Raw genomic sequence first — 19,503 nt, forward strand, 5'->3', positions numbered from 1 at the left:
GATTTCCTCAAAGGCTTTGCACTGTAAAGTGCCACAGCAGTATTGTTTGGCCTTAAAACCAAGGGATCTCCTTAGTGATATTAAATTTGAAGACTCTAAACACCTATTGGTGAAGGTGAAGGAGTATGCGTGGTCAGGAACATTATTAACAATGACAAAAAAAGCATCTGTCTCTGATATTGAGACTTTATATTTCTCTCTACAGCAACTTAACTGAGTTCGTGCACTAGTGTAATAGTGATGGGCATATTAGCTATAAACCTGACAGCCTACTGGCAGCGTGCTGCGGCTGGATATTTTTCAACAGCTGGTTAATGGGTTTCATGGTGTGCGTAATTCCTGTGGAATTAGCTCCAACTAGGCTGGACAGTTAGGAGTGAGCGCGCGAGAGCACAGGAGCGGTCAATTGCTCCGTCATGTCTCACACCTTCTATGCGGATTGGATTATGACTTAACGGCGCTCAGGTAAGAACTGCAGGTTTGCTCGGTAAGCACGCAGGAGCCCCGAGGACTGTCTGGTATTTCATGCTGTAAACAAGCCTTAATCCCGTGTGGGCTGACAGCTTACAGAGCACATGTCCACACAGGACCTCGTATTTCTGTTGGGTTGCAAATGACGAGGTGATCTGTGGGTCAGTACACATCATGCTTGGGGTTGCTGCCTCCAAACTACAAAATGTGTGGCTGGGAAAAACAGCTCAATCAAAGCTAACAAACTGTGGTTTAAGAAAGTCACACGTTCACTGAAAAATTGCGCTGACCTAATTCTGCGGGAGGAGGAGGAAGGAAATCAAAACACTGGAGCAGAAGAAACAATAAAATATAAATCAGCACAAGTATTTTTCTGTCACTCACTGACACATTCAGACATGCACTTTTGAACCATCTGAGGGGTACACGGCTGGAGGAAATGTTGTGTGGATAAGTAATTTCTTTGGACTAAATAACCCTATAATGATTGTTTTGATAGAGGAGCATAGCCGGGATTGTTTAAGAACAAGCTGCATAATGTATGAAGGTTAAATGACTAGCATACAGCGCTTCTTGGACCAGACTTACTGACATCTAGACCTTCTTAAATGATTTTCTTATTTCTTCAATTCCTTGGCTAGATTAGAGGATGACTGAAATCACCCACAGCAATTTGAGGAAACCCAAGTTAATGAAAATGCTTGTCTGACTGCACACTGTTAGGTTAAAAGTTGGACACAAAGTATTGATTGTAATGAGCAAAGAGGATCTAAATAATACAACAGTCTCATTTTAATCTCTTTTTATTTGTCTATGCAACAAAGAATAGCAAGATCTTACACCAAATAAGGACAATTAGAATAAGACTCCATGAACTGTAGTGCCATCAGTCTGAAGTCAAAGTAAGGGTCTCTGTCTCGGTACTGGTGTACTTGATCTTCCATCCCTTGTTTTTTCCACTAGAGTCGGACCTGAACTCAACATGCACGTCATAACTTCCCGTGTCAATCCGATCTGGTGGCGTTGGGCCACAGAAGGGCCCATACTCTTTTCCAGCTGTTGAAATCTTTCATGTGGGGACATTAGATAGAAATAAATAAATAAGCATGATTCAGTCCTAACTGATGTCTGGCTAAATATGCATGAAACCACAATAGCTATACAGTATATCACCCAAGCAGGACAAGTCGGTGGCAAAACCACATGAGGAGCATGAGGAGGAATACATTGCTCATTCATTAGCTTGTGTGTGTTCAGACTTTGGAGTCGCACAACTGACCTTCAACATATCATACGGACAGGGGGCTTGTGGATGTCCTTCTATGTCAAAGGGTTCCAGGAAGTTCAGGATTATTCTGGAGCCCTCTGGCAGACGGATGGTGTGGTTGCACCGGCTCATAGGTGGGTAGGGGTTCGGATAACCCGGACTAGTCAGAACCCCCGAAGGAGACGTCAGCACCTGGCTCTGGCACGGCACTGCGAAGAAGACTCATGCACTAAAAGTGATCATTTTGAGGCACTCATTTAACCATTTTGTAAAGCTGTACCGACAGCTGCTGGGTTCTGAAGTGCTGGCTTTAAAGAGTTTTTGATTTGAACAAAATAATTGTTTCACATCAATTGAAACATTTCCTGGCATCATAAATGATGAGATTCATTTAGGTTTTGCCTTTTTGTCCCAGCAAATGTGCAGATGTTGCCTCAGACAAAAACAAATGAGGATTGCAAAGAGGCAGAGTTGCTGTAATTCATATAATTAGTACAATCTGTAGGCAGATAATCATTTTTGCCTATTCATCGCATGATTTGTTTTGTCACCCTTTTTCCTCTGGCAAAGAATAATAATTTAAGGCACATCAGCTCGTAATTGTGATTAATTACCTTGTGTCAGTACATTATTAGTGCTGCACACAGGTATCAATTTTTAATGCCATTTTGAAGTCGCTTTTCCCTCAGGAATCGACAGTAATTAACCTCGCCTTACACCAGCTGGCAGAGATCAACTACTTTGTGCATCAGTATGCTTTTTCAGTCTGAAATTAGTGAGCACAGGCCAGCTATGACAAAATGAAATCCAGTACGGAGCACCGGCAAGTGTGTGCCCTGTGTGAAATATCAGCAAATTGTTTTTTTGGGGGGAGATGTTTTTTTTCCTGCAGTAGTAGGGAATAATGAGAGCATTTTGAATGACAAATGACAACAATTAGACTTAAATCCAAGTTTACGACACAGCAGTCTGATCCCATTTCTATGCCCGTCTTCAAAAGTCTGATAAGGAACTATTCGTATTTTAATGGCGTTAAAAAAACCCAAAGACACTGTGGGGTGCGCCGCTGTGCCAACTGAAAGATTAGGCCATTTCATGTGTTTACATCGTCAGTGAATGCAGGGAAATTGAATGTGTTGCTGCTAATGTCTCAAAGCAGAGGTCAGACACTTGCTTTTCTTCACTGTAAATAGTGTCGGCTGTTTCAGATTTGAGAGGATCTGAGCAGCAGCGTGTTTAGCTCCAGAAACACCTAATACCCTATTTACAAATCAATATAGTCAGAAATTGTATACCAAGTTCTTAACGTTGCACCCTGCTAAATAGCTTTTGACCCACAGTGATTGAGCTCAGATAAACATGCCTCTTGAGCCTCGCTCTGTATCGTTCTTACCTGTGCAGGATCTTCTGTTGTCATGGAGAAGGTATCCTTGTCTGCACGTGCAGTAATAGCCACCGATGTAATTGTGGCAAAAATGATCACACACTCTCTCCCCTTCTACCTTGGACAGGCACTCATTGATGTCTGTGACAAAGTAAATCAATAAATATGCATCCCCTCCCCCATCCATGAACACACCTGAGAATGAGTATAAATCTGCTAAAACCTTTAGCCTACCAAGCAATCTGATGATTATTTGCTTGATTTACATCGCCCTAAAGTGCATATGCCATCATGGCCTTCAAAACTTGTTAGAGATAAAAACAAAAGACACTTTTCTAACTCAGGTGTGTTTACTGCAGTGGTTCTCCAACTGTGGAGTCCCATTGGTGGCGTATGGAGCCAAAACAGGTGGAGTGGAGTGTGGAAAGCCAAGAGAAAACTGGACTGAAGCTAAGTTAACACACTCAGATGCTCTTCTGATGGTTCTGATTGTGGATGTCTGACTTTTTTTTAAAAGAAGAAGAAGAAGTGGGGATGTGATCAGTGAGGGGTCTTTTTGGCTTCCGGACTGGGGCATAAGGGTAAAAGTTTGAAAACCACTGATTTACTGCTAAAACTAAATGAATCTGGTTCATGCTAATTCTGACTCCCAATTAGCTGAAACTAAACAGTGATCACAAAACAGTTTTTTCATAGGCTCTGCAAAAGTCACTGGGGTGTGCGACTGCAGCCAATTAAAATAACAGTTTAACTGTGGGAAAACACATTTTTTTTGTTAACTTCAGAGTCATCAACACTTAAATCCCAACAGAAGATAAAGAAGAGGGCCTGTAATGAAACCACGATAAATAAATAACACTTACATTATATGTAAAATTAAGAACCTTCTAAAATAATTTCTTGATGTGGGGCATTTTTCCTGCTGTTTTCAAAATATTACATTTTATTTGTAGTTTGCTGTCTGACTTTTTTAATGTGAATAATTAAAAGATTGCTGCATATACCTGTGCAGACTGCATTTCAGTAGAAACTTCACTACTCTTTGTTCTGTGTAATTACAGCTGAGAAAAATGTGTCTCCCTTCTGGCAACAAATGTCACTATTTTGCATCACCTTCTGAGGTGTAAAATGCTTGGAAGCCGGTGAATCGTCCCTCGTTAGAGTAGTCACTCCTAAAGACCACTGACATGAGGTTTCGGGCTGACAGGATGATTGTATTCCTCGGGGTGCTTTCATGGTTCTTCTCTTCCTCTCCGCAGAACCGCAAGGTTTCATTCCCCTCTGCCAAAACCTGGTTTGACAAGGTCAGAGGCCTTTTAGTGAGCAAGCTACTGATGCCAAGTCAGTGCACATAATGGGATGCTGACTTCCTCCTACATGTACCTGGATGTAGTCATATTCACACTGGTCTGAGAGTTCCATGCTGAAGTGGGTAAAGTAGAGTTTGACCCTGTGGCCATCTGGGACAGTGATGTTCCACACTACATGCTGGTTGTCAGGGTAAGGCTGGGGGAAGTTGGGAGAGGTGAAGCTGCCGTATAACCCTGTCATTTCCACACTCAGCGAGACATGGAGTAGAGAAAAAAGAGCAACAACATAGAGGCCACTGGGAAAAATTAGGTGTGATGGCATCAGTTACAAGGATTGCTTGGTAAAAATGAATAACTAGCACTCACCTGGTCATGTTGGCTTCTCAGTCCCCGGACAGTGCCTGTGTAGAAATGGTTTGCTTTCACTAATCTGGGGGTAAATGAACTCGGCTGTCCTGCCTGGTTGACATTTAGGTAAACAAAGTGAGCGAGACACATGATCACATTGTTTTCATTCTCCACCTTCTTCAGTTAGGAATGAATCAAACAGATGTATGACAGCAGACTCATTTCTATGAGACATTCTATATACCATTGGCCACAATATTTTACCACAAAGATTAGAACATATGTCCTATGTATTAAAAGTACTGCGCTGCAGTGAATGATATCTCTCTAATAGACTCCAGCTTGTTCATGTCTTTACACATTAAGGATAATTACGGAGTTCCACAGGGTTCTGTACTGGGACCAGTTCTATTTACATTATACATGCTTCCCTTAGGCAGTGTTATTAGAAAGCATAGCATACATTTGATACCAAGCTTTATTCATAAATGAAGCCAATAAGTTAAATTGCATGGATGTCTTAAAGACATAATGACGCCTAACTTAAAATAGTTAATGCATTTATTACTTCTAGGCTTGACTATTGTAATTCATTGTTATGAGGCTGTGCTAGGCCTAGGCTGCTGGGGACTTCCCTTGATGCAATGAGCAATTTTTCTTTACTTCTCTCACCTGATTCTCTCTTCTCTTTTCTTTTTCATTCACCCCCAACTGCTTGTGACAGATGGCTCCCTCCTTGAGCCTGGTTCTGCCAGAGGTTTCTTCCTTTTAAAGGGGAGTTTTTCCTTTCCACTGTTGCCAAGTGCTAGCACTAGCACTTCACTTAATATTGAGCAAGCTTGCTCAATATTAAGTGAAGCAACTGTTGTTGTAATTTTAAACTATATAGATAAAACTGAATTAAAAACAGAATTGAATATATACTGTGCCAAAGTGTTGTATCACCCTCAATCAACTATCACTTGTACTACACACAAATGTTTAGACAGTGATGCTGACCAGACTTAGACGACTAATTATTTTAGACGCTGCTCTTATAATGGCTAAGCTGAGAGGTTGTTAAATAAAAGCCACAGAAAAATAAATACACTATACCCACAACATTTACCAGGCTGGCCCTTTTGTTTGCACCTAATTACTTCATCAGGGATGAAAACATTCAGTGGTACATCAACAGCAGTTTCCCGGCGGATGAAACCAGATTGCATCAGTTTTTTTCAGCACTTCGCCAAATGCTTTGGGTCAGACTTCATTGTAAAAGCTATTATAATGAGGGAATAGCAGCGTATTCATGCTGTTTTGATGGAATATGTATATTGATGTTATTCAGAAGGGACTGAGGCCTTTCACCCAGCAACAGTTGTACAATAAACTACTTATAATAACCAAACCCACGTTTTCCCTAACATTAAAGCTCTAATGGCTAGTACTCAAAGTGAATTACAATAATTATCCACATGAAACATCAAAGTTAAGTTCCCTTCGCACCTTTTTGATAGTACTCTTTTTCAACCATTACCTTGTTGTTTTCCTAATTGCGAGCCATAATGCTGAGCAACAGTGGAGTGTGTGCTCATGCCAGATGTTCTCCTGCTGGATATCATCCTGCTGCCACTCAGGCTTTTAGAATCCAGTGTGATGCATCAACAGCAATGACACCCTCTGACTAACTTCATTATGAAAATAAACAATTAGTAGCTATGCTCGCTGATTCATCCTGACCTGGGGTCTTGTTCTTTTTTTGTCTCTGAGAGTACAAATTAATTTAATTATTAATTTCAAGCTTCTGAGCTTTTATTTCCAGTGAAGCCACTAGGATCTTGGAGGTGAAAATAGAGAAAAATCCTGGGCTATTTTCACTCGGGTTACTCTCCAAGGAGCTGCATCATCTGTCATAACACTATAAACAACCTGATAGTGTTCTTATTTCGCCACCCCCTGTGAATGTTTCACTGTTGGCTTAAAGATGTTCTACCTAGTTTTAATATTTGGTATAGCTTCTTAAATAGATACATGTGATAATATATGCTGTTGAAGGCAATGCCAAGTGTTTTTAAGTTTTGATAAGCTTTTAGTTTTGTGTTAGATTATAGAGTATTTTACTTTAAGAGGTCACTGCCCTTTTAAACCAAACCTGCCCTTTACATTTTATATGTTTCACCTGCTCTTTTCATATGAGCATGCTCTATTGTATCTATTGTATCCATTCATTGTTATATTGTTGTATATTTTTAAGATATAATAACAGGATTGACACTGACTTAGCATTTATTTACATATGATGGGTGGTAACAGCATAAAGCCAAAAACACCAAAAACTTAAATATGGGACATAAACTGAATAATCTGAGTTTAAAACCTTTTTTGCATTTATACGTTTAACTTATTGTGCCCACCTTACTTCCACTGGTTGAATGGAGTAGTTTTGCCTGATATACAGTTTCAAATATCCTTATTTATCTCATTCTGGGCCTTAGTGTGGCCTTCCACTGGTAAATAACACCAGAATGCTAGTGCTTCAAATTTAGTGAATGAAGTTCTGGTATTTTATTACTTGGCATTATTTAGCATTCTCCAAGCCTTTGCATTGCACCCTTACGGTTTATGGATGCAGCTCTATATTGGTGGTTGCTAGCCAATAGCTTTGACCTCCACTCTGTGTTTGTTTTATATATATTTAACAGGGTTGCAAATTAGTGCTAGCATAAGTGTTTTCTCTGAAAAAGATGGTACCTGTGGATTCTGATGGTTGTGAAATTCCAGGATAAATAAATCAGGTAAACTTTGAAATTAATTTTTCTGCTTTTTGTAAAATTGGTAACAGTGTTGAAATGGTTACTGTTGCACACACAGTCTGGTCAGAAAAGCTTGGGTAAATACCAAGTCCAAATAGGACTGACCAATGGGCTACCATTAGTGTTAGCACAGGACTGAACCATGTCAGTAACAGGGTTGCATGTGATTGCATGTATAGTGGTGTGAATAAGTGTTTGCCCCCTTCCTAATTTCCTAGTGTTTTGCATATTTGTCACACTTACATGTTTCAGATCATCAAACAAATTGTTATATTAGACAAAGATAACCAGAGTAAATGCAAAATGCAGTTTTTAAATGACAATTAATGGAGAAAAGTTATCCAAACCTACCTGGTCCTATGAAAAGTAATTGCCCCTCTCATAAATCATGAATGAAATGAAAACTGTGTTTAACCACATTTTTTGGAAACCTGAGTTCAGTTTCACTAAACACATTGATTACTGGCATGCCTGCTGAACGGAGAAATATGCATGTCCCAAACCAAAAGATGACATTGTCCAAAAATATAAAACAATGTCTTACAAAAATAAAGAAAACAAAAAGACATTGTAAATGTTTGTCAGTCACTTAATGTGGAAAGCATTTTTTTAAGTTACGCCTTTGCTGAGAGTGAGTCCACATTTTAATTTACACTGAAACAACTGGCACTGAAATGCCATAGCAATAATTAAAAGTTGCAAGACAGCTAATCCCTCATAATGTACTGCTTGTTTGTTTTATTGACGGGACTAACACAGATTTTTTTTTTTTTTTTGTGAGTCCTGGGTGGTTATCTGTTGCCTTTTCTGAAATATGAAAAATTAACCTCACCATACTATTAACATCCTCAGGTCCTGCCTTTAGGTGTGAAAAAAGTTTCCTTTTGTTCTGACTGGCAGTGGACTGGAGGCAGTAATTATACATAGATGAAAAAAGGATATTCACATTAAAGGTTAAAGTGGAATTTTCATAACATTTCTATTTGTTTGCTTGGATGATGCTGGTTGTTGTATTGCCCTGTGGTCAGCAAACTACACATCAATACTCATTTCGTGGTTGAGGGATATTTCTCCCATCTCTTCTTTGCTTTCTTTGCTGTTATAAATGCTACTGCCAATACATCTGCATTTTAGTTACAAATAATAAGATAATAATAACTAAATAAAAATATTAGCAGCCAATAATGCAGTTGGTTTATTTGCTGTTCTATTTTATTTTGTTTTAAAATGAGGATTTATGGTTTGCCCAAAGAGCTTACATGTAGCTTTAATTGTGCAACTCTGATTCCCATCCTTAATGCACTCATTATACAAATATTATAAAGGCTTCGGGATACATATTATTACTGGGGCAAGTACTGTACACGTGCGTCATGAAAAACGCACATCGGCAAGACTCAGGTCAGTGTTGCGTTTGTGCATGCACCGTAGATAATTTGCTCACACACAAAGCTGAGCATGCACTCAAAACGTGCAGAGACACAATGCTGAGGCTGTTTTGATTTCAGCATGATCAAATCTTGACTGGCCGTGCGCGCAAGACAGACACCGTCCTCACAGCACTGTTCCACCTGCTTGCTGTGCCATGCAGTAATGAAGTGCTTCCTTATAGAAAGTCAGCTGGTCACTGAAGAAGGAATAGGTCCGATCAGATGAAATGACAAAGAGACAGTGACTGGAGAGTCAACATGTGGCAGTTATGGAGCTTTAGAGAGAGCTCGGTGCTAATACCAGATGGTGGAAAGAGGAAAAGGAGGAAATACTTGCAGTATTTACACCCCTCTCTGCTGGCACTTCAGTGATCTCAACATGCTGCTAACACAGTTTTCCCAAGCTATAGTAGCTCTCCGAACATCTTGTGTGAACAAATTATACTACTAGACATGCTAGCATACTTGGTGAGTGTATTTACCCTCACTATGACACCCTTGTGCCATCTTCATACACACTCTCATCCTCTTTCTCCTTTCCACCGGCTGCAATCAGAGCAGCCCCAACCACCCACAGGCTGTAAACTGTAATTAAGGACTTGAATAAGTGGGGATGTGTCAGTTGATTTGAGCACGAAGGAACAATGTAGAGTTAATCCACTGTAATTTGCTCGTCCGCTGTAGTTACATAGAAAGTTTAAGCTTCCACAACTGTTGCAAATAACAGATGATTTAAAGACAAAAAAACAAAGACAGGCCTTGACGTCTATCGGTGTCAGATACTCATTCACTCATTTGTCCGTCTTACAGCGCAGTGATGTAAAATGTTGCAGGCACTTCGATTTATAGAACAGAGAGGAAGGTTTCAGATATCATTCCCCACCTCACATTTCCAGAATTTCACTCTGTTGTCACACTCCTCTTGAATCCTCGAGGCCAGATATTCAGGAGCTAAAGAAATAGAATTGATGGATTGTCGTCAGCATAGAGCACATTAACATTTTTCTTTGTTCTGAGGGGAGCAGAAGAGCAGCAGGTTTCGTTTAATGTTTCCATTAACGTTGCTGTTGTTCATGTTTCATTGTGTGTGGGCGAACGGTAAATGGGATTTAAAAAAAAGAAAAAAGAAAAAACACCTGGAAATGTCTTGCGGTGATTTCTTGTTAAGGACCCACTTCAGTTTTCTCCGTGGGGTGGTTTCAGAGGAAATGGAATAAATACGAAAGTGTGAACACACAAATAACTGCAGGGAGCAAATACTTCACCAATGTTCAGCAGCAAATAAGCTGAAAGATAAGACTGATGAGTCAAACTAAATGATGGCAATACAATTTTAATGCTGTCACAAAAATGTAATTGTTTTAAAAATATTAAATTTGGCTTAGAGTTTCTTTGTATCACAAGATAATCTGACTCAAGCCTCTTTCATAGGGTGAATAAAATTAGGTCAATAAAAGTCATTAGTCATACAGGCAAACTCTTGTCCTGTGGGTGGTTTTTGTCAGGCCTGCTGCACTTGTTAGCTTCGCTCATGTATGAAAACACAGACATGTGAAATTATCATGTTATTCTTTTGACCTTCACTGTATATAGTAAGGTGGCAAAAACGGCTTTTCATGAACACTAAACAAATGAATAACACAAACATTGTTCTTCTTCGCTGCAAGCTACGTTGTAATTGTTTAAGTCAAAGTAATCGATTACAGTATCACTGTTTGGTGAACACTTATACAGTGTACAGATACTTATAGAGTACACTTATACACTTATACTTTTACAGATAATCATAACAACACGTTCCATTTACCCAAAAGTGCCACTGCATTAAAAAAATTTTTTTAGCAAAATGTATTTACAAAGTACACATAATGTATTCCGCATTAGCGCAAGATACATGTAACATATATATATATAATGTCATACACATAATCTGTTATGACACACACACACACACACTCACACATATATATCAGTGGTTTTCTGTAAGGACATCACTGTCAATTGCGATGTGCATCCATCCCTTACATTATTGCCATCTTTTGGCCACAGTCGACTATTGTCACTGAAAGCTCTGCTAATTTCAATTTCTTAGAAAAGTGTAGTCATGTCTGTGAGGCCAGCAGCCTTTACTGGTGGGTTGCACATACAAGTTCTGGATAAAACTCTGCTCTGTAACCGTAAACTGGTCTGCTTTTACTGCTCTGAGATCAGTTACTAGCTAGTAACACCTAGCAGCTAGCATTAGCAAGTAAACAAGCATCAGTGATTTAGCATGATTTTCCTCTTGCTAACAAGCGTAGCCAACATGTGTGATGTAGGGAAGATGGACTTTGAAAAAGTTGTTAATGATTGCTTAAGTAAATTGGCAAGGAAAGCTCTGAGCACGATGGGCAGCTCTGACCATGTCCGGTCCAATAAAACAGGCAAGTTGAGCAGGTGCAGGTTCAGCCAGCACTTTCAGAGTAGCATCAGTAGCATGAAAATCTCTGAATGTAATGTTTAAGAAGCTGTTTTTCCAACAGTCCACCTTCATTTTTTATTTATATTTCTCCTTAACCTCCTAGGACCTGGCGTCCACATATGTGGACATCACATTTTGGGTTATTTAGACCAAAATACTGAATTTTGCTCTACAAAGGCCTGATATCCACTTCCGAGGACATTATACTGTTACTGTTCTATCAAAATTTTAAACGAATATCCTCATATGTGGCTCTTAGTTTTCTTAAAGACAAAAATAAGGTAAAAAAAAAATCTGGTAATTCTTTGTTTTTACATTCATCGGGCCCCAATATGCCCAAATATCAAAGAGAAATTAAAAATGCATGCCGTGTAAGAGTTCGGGTATTAGGAGGTTAATGTATTTATATAATATATTTTAATATAAATAAAAAAAATCAAGATGTAGGCCTGTGTTTCTGAGCTGATGGACAACTGATTTTTTGATAGATAAGTAGTTCTCACAGGGCACTCACTATAAACATACAGTATGAATTATAGAATATGATGCTGGATATTAAACAGAATATGGCGTATTCTGTAAATTCTTTATAGTAAAGTAAATTTACATTCAAGTGAATGAGCTTAATCTTAAACATATGCAGCAGTAATGTTAATCCATTTAACATGGATAGGGAATATTTTTCTGCAGAATAATTATTTTTATTTTTATATTTATTTCTTTTCTTTTCCTAAAGGAATGTTTTTAAAAAAAATTCCTCCACTACTAGTCAATTTCAGCTGATAATAAATAACCTTTGGTAATATAGTAGATAGTTATATAACTCTTGTATTAATAATTATACAATATTAATAATAACTTTTACAATTTTTCAGCCAGGAAGGAGTGCAGAAAGGTGAAGTTGTCCATGTAGAGTGCATACAGGCAGCACGAATGGTATGTTTTAAACTGTTTAGAATGATCAGATCATTTAATTATCCAAGTTATGTTTTTCAAATAATTCCCAAAAGCTAAATAGATGTTGATAATCCTGCTACCCTAAGAACTTTATGCAGTAAGTTTCATCCTGGTTGATGAACACATCTAGGGAGATTTAGGGAACAAACATGCATGACACCATGACACCGTTGATGATTTCTTAGGTAGTTTTATGGGTCTAAGACTTTACTCATTATTGATATGGTTCATTTATTAGTTAACAGTGCATATTTTAAAGGTTTTTCATTTAAAAAGTATAAAAAGTTGTGTCTGGACAATATGTGCACCGTCTCAAAATATAAAGGTCTTTGAACACAGAAAGCACATATTTTCAGAAATCCTTAAAATGTAAATAAGAGATGTGTGTGCCTCGGTGGATTTACTGCTAAGTGTCTCAAACGCTAAGCCCACGTCTTCAGTGTGTAATTTATTGTTCACCTCGGTTCCTTGCATCCCCAGATGCTAATCACCAAGAATGTCTCCTGATGAATTGATGCTGAGCCTTTTGTGCAGGATTTCATTCCTGACGTCAGGCCCATTACTCTTTCAATTTAGCCCGGTGTGGCTCTTTTCCACAGATAACAAATATGGTCATTTCCTTGCTAATTCAAACAGGCTCCAGCTTTAGCAATTCAGTGGACTGCCACAAGGCAGGAAAGCAGTCAGTGACATTGGTGCGAGAAAGCAATGATGAGAAATGGCATGCAGGTGCCACTGAATCCTTTCCTTAATTATGGTTCGTCACTGCCACCGGTTCTCCCTTCGTTATGTTACAAAAAGACTTTTTTTCCTTATAAATCCACCGAATTAAACTACTGAATTTTAACTTAAAAGAAAAAAATAATTGCTTCCCAAATCAGGAAACTTACCTTATGTTTTTATTAAGCCTCTAAGCAATGCGCAGTGAAATAAACAGAGTCATCATAAGCATATTCATAATATGTGTGTGATATAATAGTGCTGACAGGCTATGACTCACATTACTAACAGATATATGATTTGGGGGTTATTTCTTGTATAATTGATTAAACATTTTCAGCTCTGTTAAGCTTGAGAAAAATTATTATCAACCTAAGCATCAAACATAGATTTCCAATAAGAGTAATGGCATGACTCTTTTGCAGCAGCAGGGACAACTTCACATGCCATTAATAACCAAAAGCTATCACTGTCTCCCTTAATGCTGTGGTGACATTTAGGCTCTTGCGTCGCCCCCCTTTTTTTTTCTCTCTTTGCATCATAACCAGTCTATTTGACACATAGGGGAATTTCATGTTGTTAGAGCGTCTGCAATCAGGTGTATTGCCATCCCACAAGGGCCCAATTGTCCTGAAAATAGTCAAAAGCAGCACTACACCCTGGGAGAAAATATCAGTATTACTTGAGATCCTCATCTGCTGCTGTGGCAACACATCTATTACAGGTGCAAACGCGGAGCCAAACAAGGACGCTTCTAGTAGCTAATCACGGCAGTGTTGTTATTGTGATTAGAGACCTATATTGTACACAATGCTGTGCTTAAACAGGGCAGCTGATATCATCTCATCATCTTTCTTCCCTCCCTGAAGTCCTAGTCTTCTAATGACACTATCAACATGATTGGCTCCTGGTCATGACACTCAGTATAAAAGGCAAACTAATGAACTGTGATGGAAACTCCCACTATTTCAATATGACAGATCATGCCCATTCTAATGGTATGATACAATGGCACTCAGCTGTTATAAGATATATAGAGAGACTAATTCATTGCGTATATTACTGGGTATATTACTCAGGAGTATATAGCTGTGGCAGATTTCCCTCCACCATGGCCTGAGTGGAAAATGGTCTTGAACCTGAAGGATTGGAAATTTGTTCTTTGCAACTTTGTGGCACATAGCAATATATATTAGATGTAGGAAAAAGAGCATAAAATGACAAGCGTATAAAATGATTAGATTAGTTGTCAGTGTAGAGAATCATTCAGTTGGTCAATGAAGCACAAAACAATTAATCCTTACAAGTTTGCATTGTCACTCAATTACGACTCCACCTCCACATCGCAATTCATCCGCTTCACAGCTCAGACTTAACCACTGCTGTGCTGCTTAGCTTAAGTAAAATTCAACAGTTTAAAATTGGGGAAAAAAAGTAGAAAGTTTGCTAAAAGTGAACACCCGAAACACATAATGTGTAGCTGGCTCCTGAATATTTGGCCCAGTTATCTTTTTTGATGAATACCATCCATCCATCTTCTTCTGCTTATCCGGGGCTGGGTCGCGGGGGCAGCAGCCTAAGCAGAGTAGCCCAGACCTCCCTCTTCCCAGCCACCTCCTCCAGCTTGTCCGGGGGAACACCAAGGCGTTCCCAGGCCAGCCATGAGATATAATCCTGGGTATCCTCCCAGTGGGACATGCCTTACCCAGGAGGCATCCTTGTCAGATGCCCGAACCACCTCAGCTGGCTTCTTTCGATGTGGAGGAGCAAAGGCTTTACTCTGAGCCCCTCCCGGATGGCTGAACTTCTCACCCTATCTCTAAGAGAGAGGCCAGCCATGCTTCGGAGGAAACCCATTTCTGCCACTTGTATCCGCTATCTCGTTCACTGTCCACAGCTCGTGACCATAGGTGAGGGTAGGGACATAGATCGACCGGTAAATTGAGAGCTGCGCTTTTACACTCAGCTCTCTCTTCACCACAACAGACCGGTACAGCGTCCGCATCACTGCAGCCGCAGCACCAATCCATCTGTCGATCTCCTGCTCCCCTCTCCCATCACTCGTGACCAAGACCCCAAGATACTTAAACTTCTCCACTTGGGGCAGGAACTCGTCCCACACTCAGAGCGGGAACTCCACCCTTTTCCGGCTGAGGACCATGGCCTCATATTTGGAGGTCCCGATTCTCATTCCCACCGCTTTACACTCAGCTGTGAACCGTTCCAGTGCAAGCTGGAGGCCATCACTCGATAAATTGAGTTTTATAATTTAAAAATAAATAAAACTGACAAATACAAACTGAATGCATGTTTGTAGATTTTGAACTTTTGTTTCTGTTGCTACATGACGGCCAGTTTGCTGAACGTAAATGGTCGTCTTTCTCTATGCGGATCGGAACACTGCGATAGGCTGTACCTGCCTATCACTGCTCATGACAGTTGTCATAGCCTCCAGCCCCCTAAATCCTTGACTTGGGTAGGCAGAAGGAAATGGATGGATAGCTCCTACTACTGGGGGCGATTGTGGCTCAAGAGTTGGCAGTTCATCTTGTAATCGGAAGGTTGCCGGTTCGAGCCCCGGCTCCGACAGTCTCGGTTGTTGTGTTCTTGGGCAAGACACTTCACCCGTTGCCTACTGGTGGTAGTCAGAGGGCCAGGTGGCGCCAGTGTCCGGCAGCCTCGCCTCTGTCAGTGCATGTGGCTACAATGCCATCACCAGTGTGTGAATGGGTGGATGACTGAATGTAGTGTAAAGTGCTTTGGGGTCCATAGGGACTAAGTAAAGTGCTATACAAATACAGGCCATTTACCATTTTACTACAGTGCAGGTAGTCTCAGACACATCGTTTGATCTGCTCATACATGCTAAAAATGAATCCATGTTATGTTTTGCTGAGTAAGCAAAAGTTAGCTCTGCAATGCAGAGTGAAAATTAAGAAACTAAAATGAAATTAGAGGAAAGGAAGATCACATCTGCTGCTGGTGTGAAGATATGTGCCGACGGAGGCGACCATACGGGCTGGGTCGGTAATACAGCAGCAGGTGGAGAGCACTACATATTGAATTACAAGCCTCTCCTCCCCCTTTGATCTAGCCGCAGTCAGTGGACTTAATGACTTTTCTGTTATTCTCACAACAAAATATACACCTATGATCACCATATACTCCATCTTGTTCCTGGTTATTACATCTTATTAAGACATTTAGTTGGATGTCCAGAGGTGGCAAAAGTACATTTGGTACCTAAGCAGAAGTACAAATACTAGTGTTAAAAATAGTCCAGTGAAAGTTGAAGTACTGATTCAACTTCTTAGCTCAAGTGAAAATAAAAGAAGTTACAGGCTCTGAAATGTACTCAACGCTCAAATCAGTTAAGTAGAACATAAGCAGAAAAAATGAAAGGAAAATTTATAAAAGCACTATTTTCTCTTAAATACACTGGAAAGCGTGACTTTGTCTTTAAACAGAAAATTAGTACAGCCAGGGGTTAAAGTGCGTTCAGCTGGTGATGGAACCCTAAAATCGGTTGTAGCAGCTCAGTGTGGGGAAAAGAATCACAACAGCACAATCATTTTTATTGACAGCTCCAGGAGATTGTCTTTGAGGACAGGTCGTGATCAGCTAATCTGGGCTACTGCTGCTCTGAGGTTTACTGTCATAGTATTTGTGATGAGGACCCAAATGCAGACATGGAGGCAGACGGAGGTTTTAAGAGGAAGGAAAACCATCATTGAGCTGATGGAACAGGTACAAAACAAAGACAAAAGTCCAAAGCATAAACGGGAACTAATGAAAACCTAAACTGGGAAAGACACAAAAGGGGAACCAAAGCATAGAACAGATTCCTGACTGGAACATTGCAGACCATCTGACAAGAGACAAGGGGACTCTGAGAGAAGGAGGCCTCTCTGAGGCTGACGTCATGTAAGCTTTAAATTTCCAGTTTATTAAACACCACTAAAAAGTTATCACCTTTAAATACAACCCCTCTTCTTCCTCTCCTGTCCTGTCTGTCTTTCTCCATCTGTGAGTGAAATCTGTTAAACCAAAAGTCAGAGCCAGTTTTTAAAGTGTAAGAATAGAATAGAATAGAATAGAATTCAACTTTATTGTCATTGCACATGCACAGGTACAGGGCAACGAAATGCAGTTTGCATCCATCCAGAAGTGCTTTAGTGATATAGATAAGAAGTCGAAAGTACAGGTAGTAGTTTAAAAATGTAGGGAGTAAAAGTAAAGAGTTGTCAGAAAAATAAATATTCAAGTAAAGTACAGATACCGGAAAATTCTACTAAGTACAATAATGAAGTAGTTGTACTTTGTTACTTCTCACCTGTGGTGGCGTAAATGCAAACATTAAGCCATTGAAGGAAGTTCTCAGGGAAGATTCAGTCTAAAAAGCACCTGAGGACTACCATAGTATGATGATGCTACGTTGCTTGCATGTATTAGCCACGTGATAAGTAATGGGTGGTGCTTTTAGCTATAGTGGTTGAAGGTCAGCCCAAACAATTAAGCTTCTGAATCATCAGATCAGAAAGTCTTCTCCAGCTGGTCTTCTCCCTCATGTTTTCCCTCGGTCTTTAAATGCCTTTTTTGAAAATGTAATCTGGCGTCTTCTGTCTAGCTGTTTAGTACAGAAACTGTGCTCCTGAGATGGTTGCCCTTTAAGCATGTTCTCCCATCTATGAGGACATAGTGAATTCTCTGGACATCACGACTTAGTTTATAGCTTTACATGGGTGTAAACTGTGAAATCTCATTTACACAGTGGGCCATTTGAAACTCTTTCCAATTATGTCTTCTTGCTAAAGGTGGGCTGCAATAAAAGCCACATCTAGACTCATCTCCTAAGGAGTATTGACGCAGACAGGACACATTTCCTCAATTTGCAGTGTACAGGAAGAGTCTAAACACTTTTGTAAATGATTCATTTTGGGGTTTAAAAAAAAACATAAACAAAGTGAGGCTAAGTTATTTCCGTTAAAATTACATGTAAAATTAAATAAAGCAAAGTAGTCTAAAAACAACTGTAAGACCACCTACCCTGTAAAATAATTCAAGCCTTACATCACACAAACAGCTTAGTGTTCTGATCCAATACAGACAGAAAGTAACCGTATTATTTTTGCAGGTCTAGCAAGTGTAAAATTGCCATCACCTGCAAAATCAGCAAAAAGACCTGCTGAGCAATTTTAGGCTAATTTGCCATCACAGTGGTTATAGCCCTCTTAGCTAAAATTAGAAGGCCATAAAATTGAAGGATGTCCTAAAGTGCATATGATGTGGCACACACATATGCAGCATTATGTACATTACTATGTCTATCACGAGCTATTGTGTGTGGCTGGTGTTTGAAAATGTGGCATTGTATGGTATCTGTGACAGCTCACAAGACTTTCAGAGGGGAAAATGCTCAGTTTCCAGATGTGGTGCTCGTATATTGGTTAAATAAACAGATACCAAAATAAAGAAAAGTTACCTTTTTGACATTTGACATTACACAGGATTGGCAACATATTAAACTCTGTTTTGAGTTTTCTGTAACCTGTTCAGTGAATGGATCCATGGCTGGACCTCGGCATTCCAGCCTGAGTGGTTAGTTTTAAGCTAGCACCGCAACACACTAAACCAGCCTAGTTAATGTTGCAAATCACGTATCAAATCCTGTAATAACACCACTTTTCATTTTACCTTGTAAAAGGGTTTGAATTTACTTCATCTAAATATCAGTGTCAACTAAAAGCTTTGAGAGTGTGTTCTGCTTTCATGCCAGAGACCTGCCCAGCTGCCCAGTGTAGTGGCATCCAGAATAAACAGGGTCACTATAGTGACCACCAGCGTGCCGCATCCCTTCTTTAAGCTAGTGACAGCTCATTTTCTGAGCCATGGCTTTAGCACTGAAAGAGCAGAGGGCCCTATAATGATCAGCTTTTAGTGCTGGCACCGGGCAGCTGAATACGCCATCAGGCATCATTAAGCCCTGCTGGGGAAAACAATCTCTTCATTCCCATTGGTGCTCCTAAACAGGGGAACTCTTTGGTAGAAATACACTAGAGATGCTTTATTGTGTGTGGCAAAATGCTTTTTGGGTGTCATTCAGCAGTCAAAGACTCCATATTCCTGATGATGTAAGTTTTAATGACGCATTTAAAAAGTGCAGTTCATTTTACCTGAAAGATCTGGTCGTCAGTTTATTTATTACCACTTAGAAATCTGTACCACTGTCCGGTTTTTATTTTAAAAAAAAGGAAGCAGTGACTGGTCACTAAGATGAAGACAGGAAATCACAGAACCTTCCTTTGAAATGAGAACAGCCCCCTTCAAAAAAAAAGAAGCACTAATGATCTCTCAACAGAA

At 39.7% G+C, this 19,503-nt stretch overlaps 1 protein-coding gene across 1 annotated transcript; it reads right to left on the reverse strand.

The window, feature by feature from the left end:
- Nucleotides 1-1,258: 1,258 nt before the first annotated feature.
- On the reverse strand, nt 1,259-4,854 carry masp2 (mannan-binding lectin serine peptidase 2). Its single transcript, XM_031726339.2, has 6 exons — nt 4,799-4,854; nt 4,506-4,728; nt 4,236-4,413; nt 3,132-3,263; nt 1,751-1,947; nt 1,259-1,537 (listed from the first exon to the last, which is right to left on the reverse strand). The coding sequence occupies exons 1-6, from the start codon at nt 4,804-4,806 to the stop codon at nt 1,358-1,360; spliced, it is 918 nt and encodes a 305-aa protein (XP_031582199.1). The 5' UTR covers nt 4,807-4,854; the 3' UTR covers nt 1,259-1,357.
- Between the last annotated feature and the right edge of the window lie 14,649 nt (nt 4,855-19,503).

Source organism: Oreochromis aureus, linkage group 20 (assembly GCF_013358895.1).
Source record: "Oreochromis aureus strain Israel breed Guangdong linkage group 20, ZZ_aureus, whole genome shotgun sequence".
NCBI lineage: Eukaryota > Metazoa > Chordata > Actinopteri > Cichliformes > Cichlidae > Oreochromis > Oreochromis aureus.

Excerpts from the sequence above, each read along its gene's own strand:
- masp2 (XM_031726339.2), bottom strand. Across the intron at positions 4,414-4,505 it reads GTGAATATGACTACATCCAG|GTTTTGGCAGAGGGGAATGA; the intron begins GTACATGTAGGA and ends TTGTCAAACCAG. Across the intron at positions 1,538-1,750 it reads GTCCGTATGATATGTTGAAG|ATTTCAACAGCTGGAAAAGA; the intron begins GTCAGTTGTGCG and ends CCCACATGAAAG.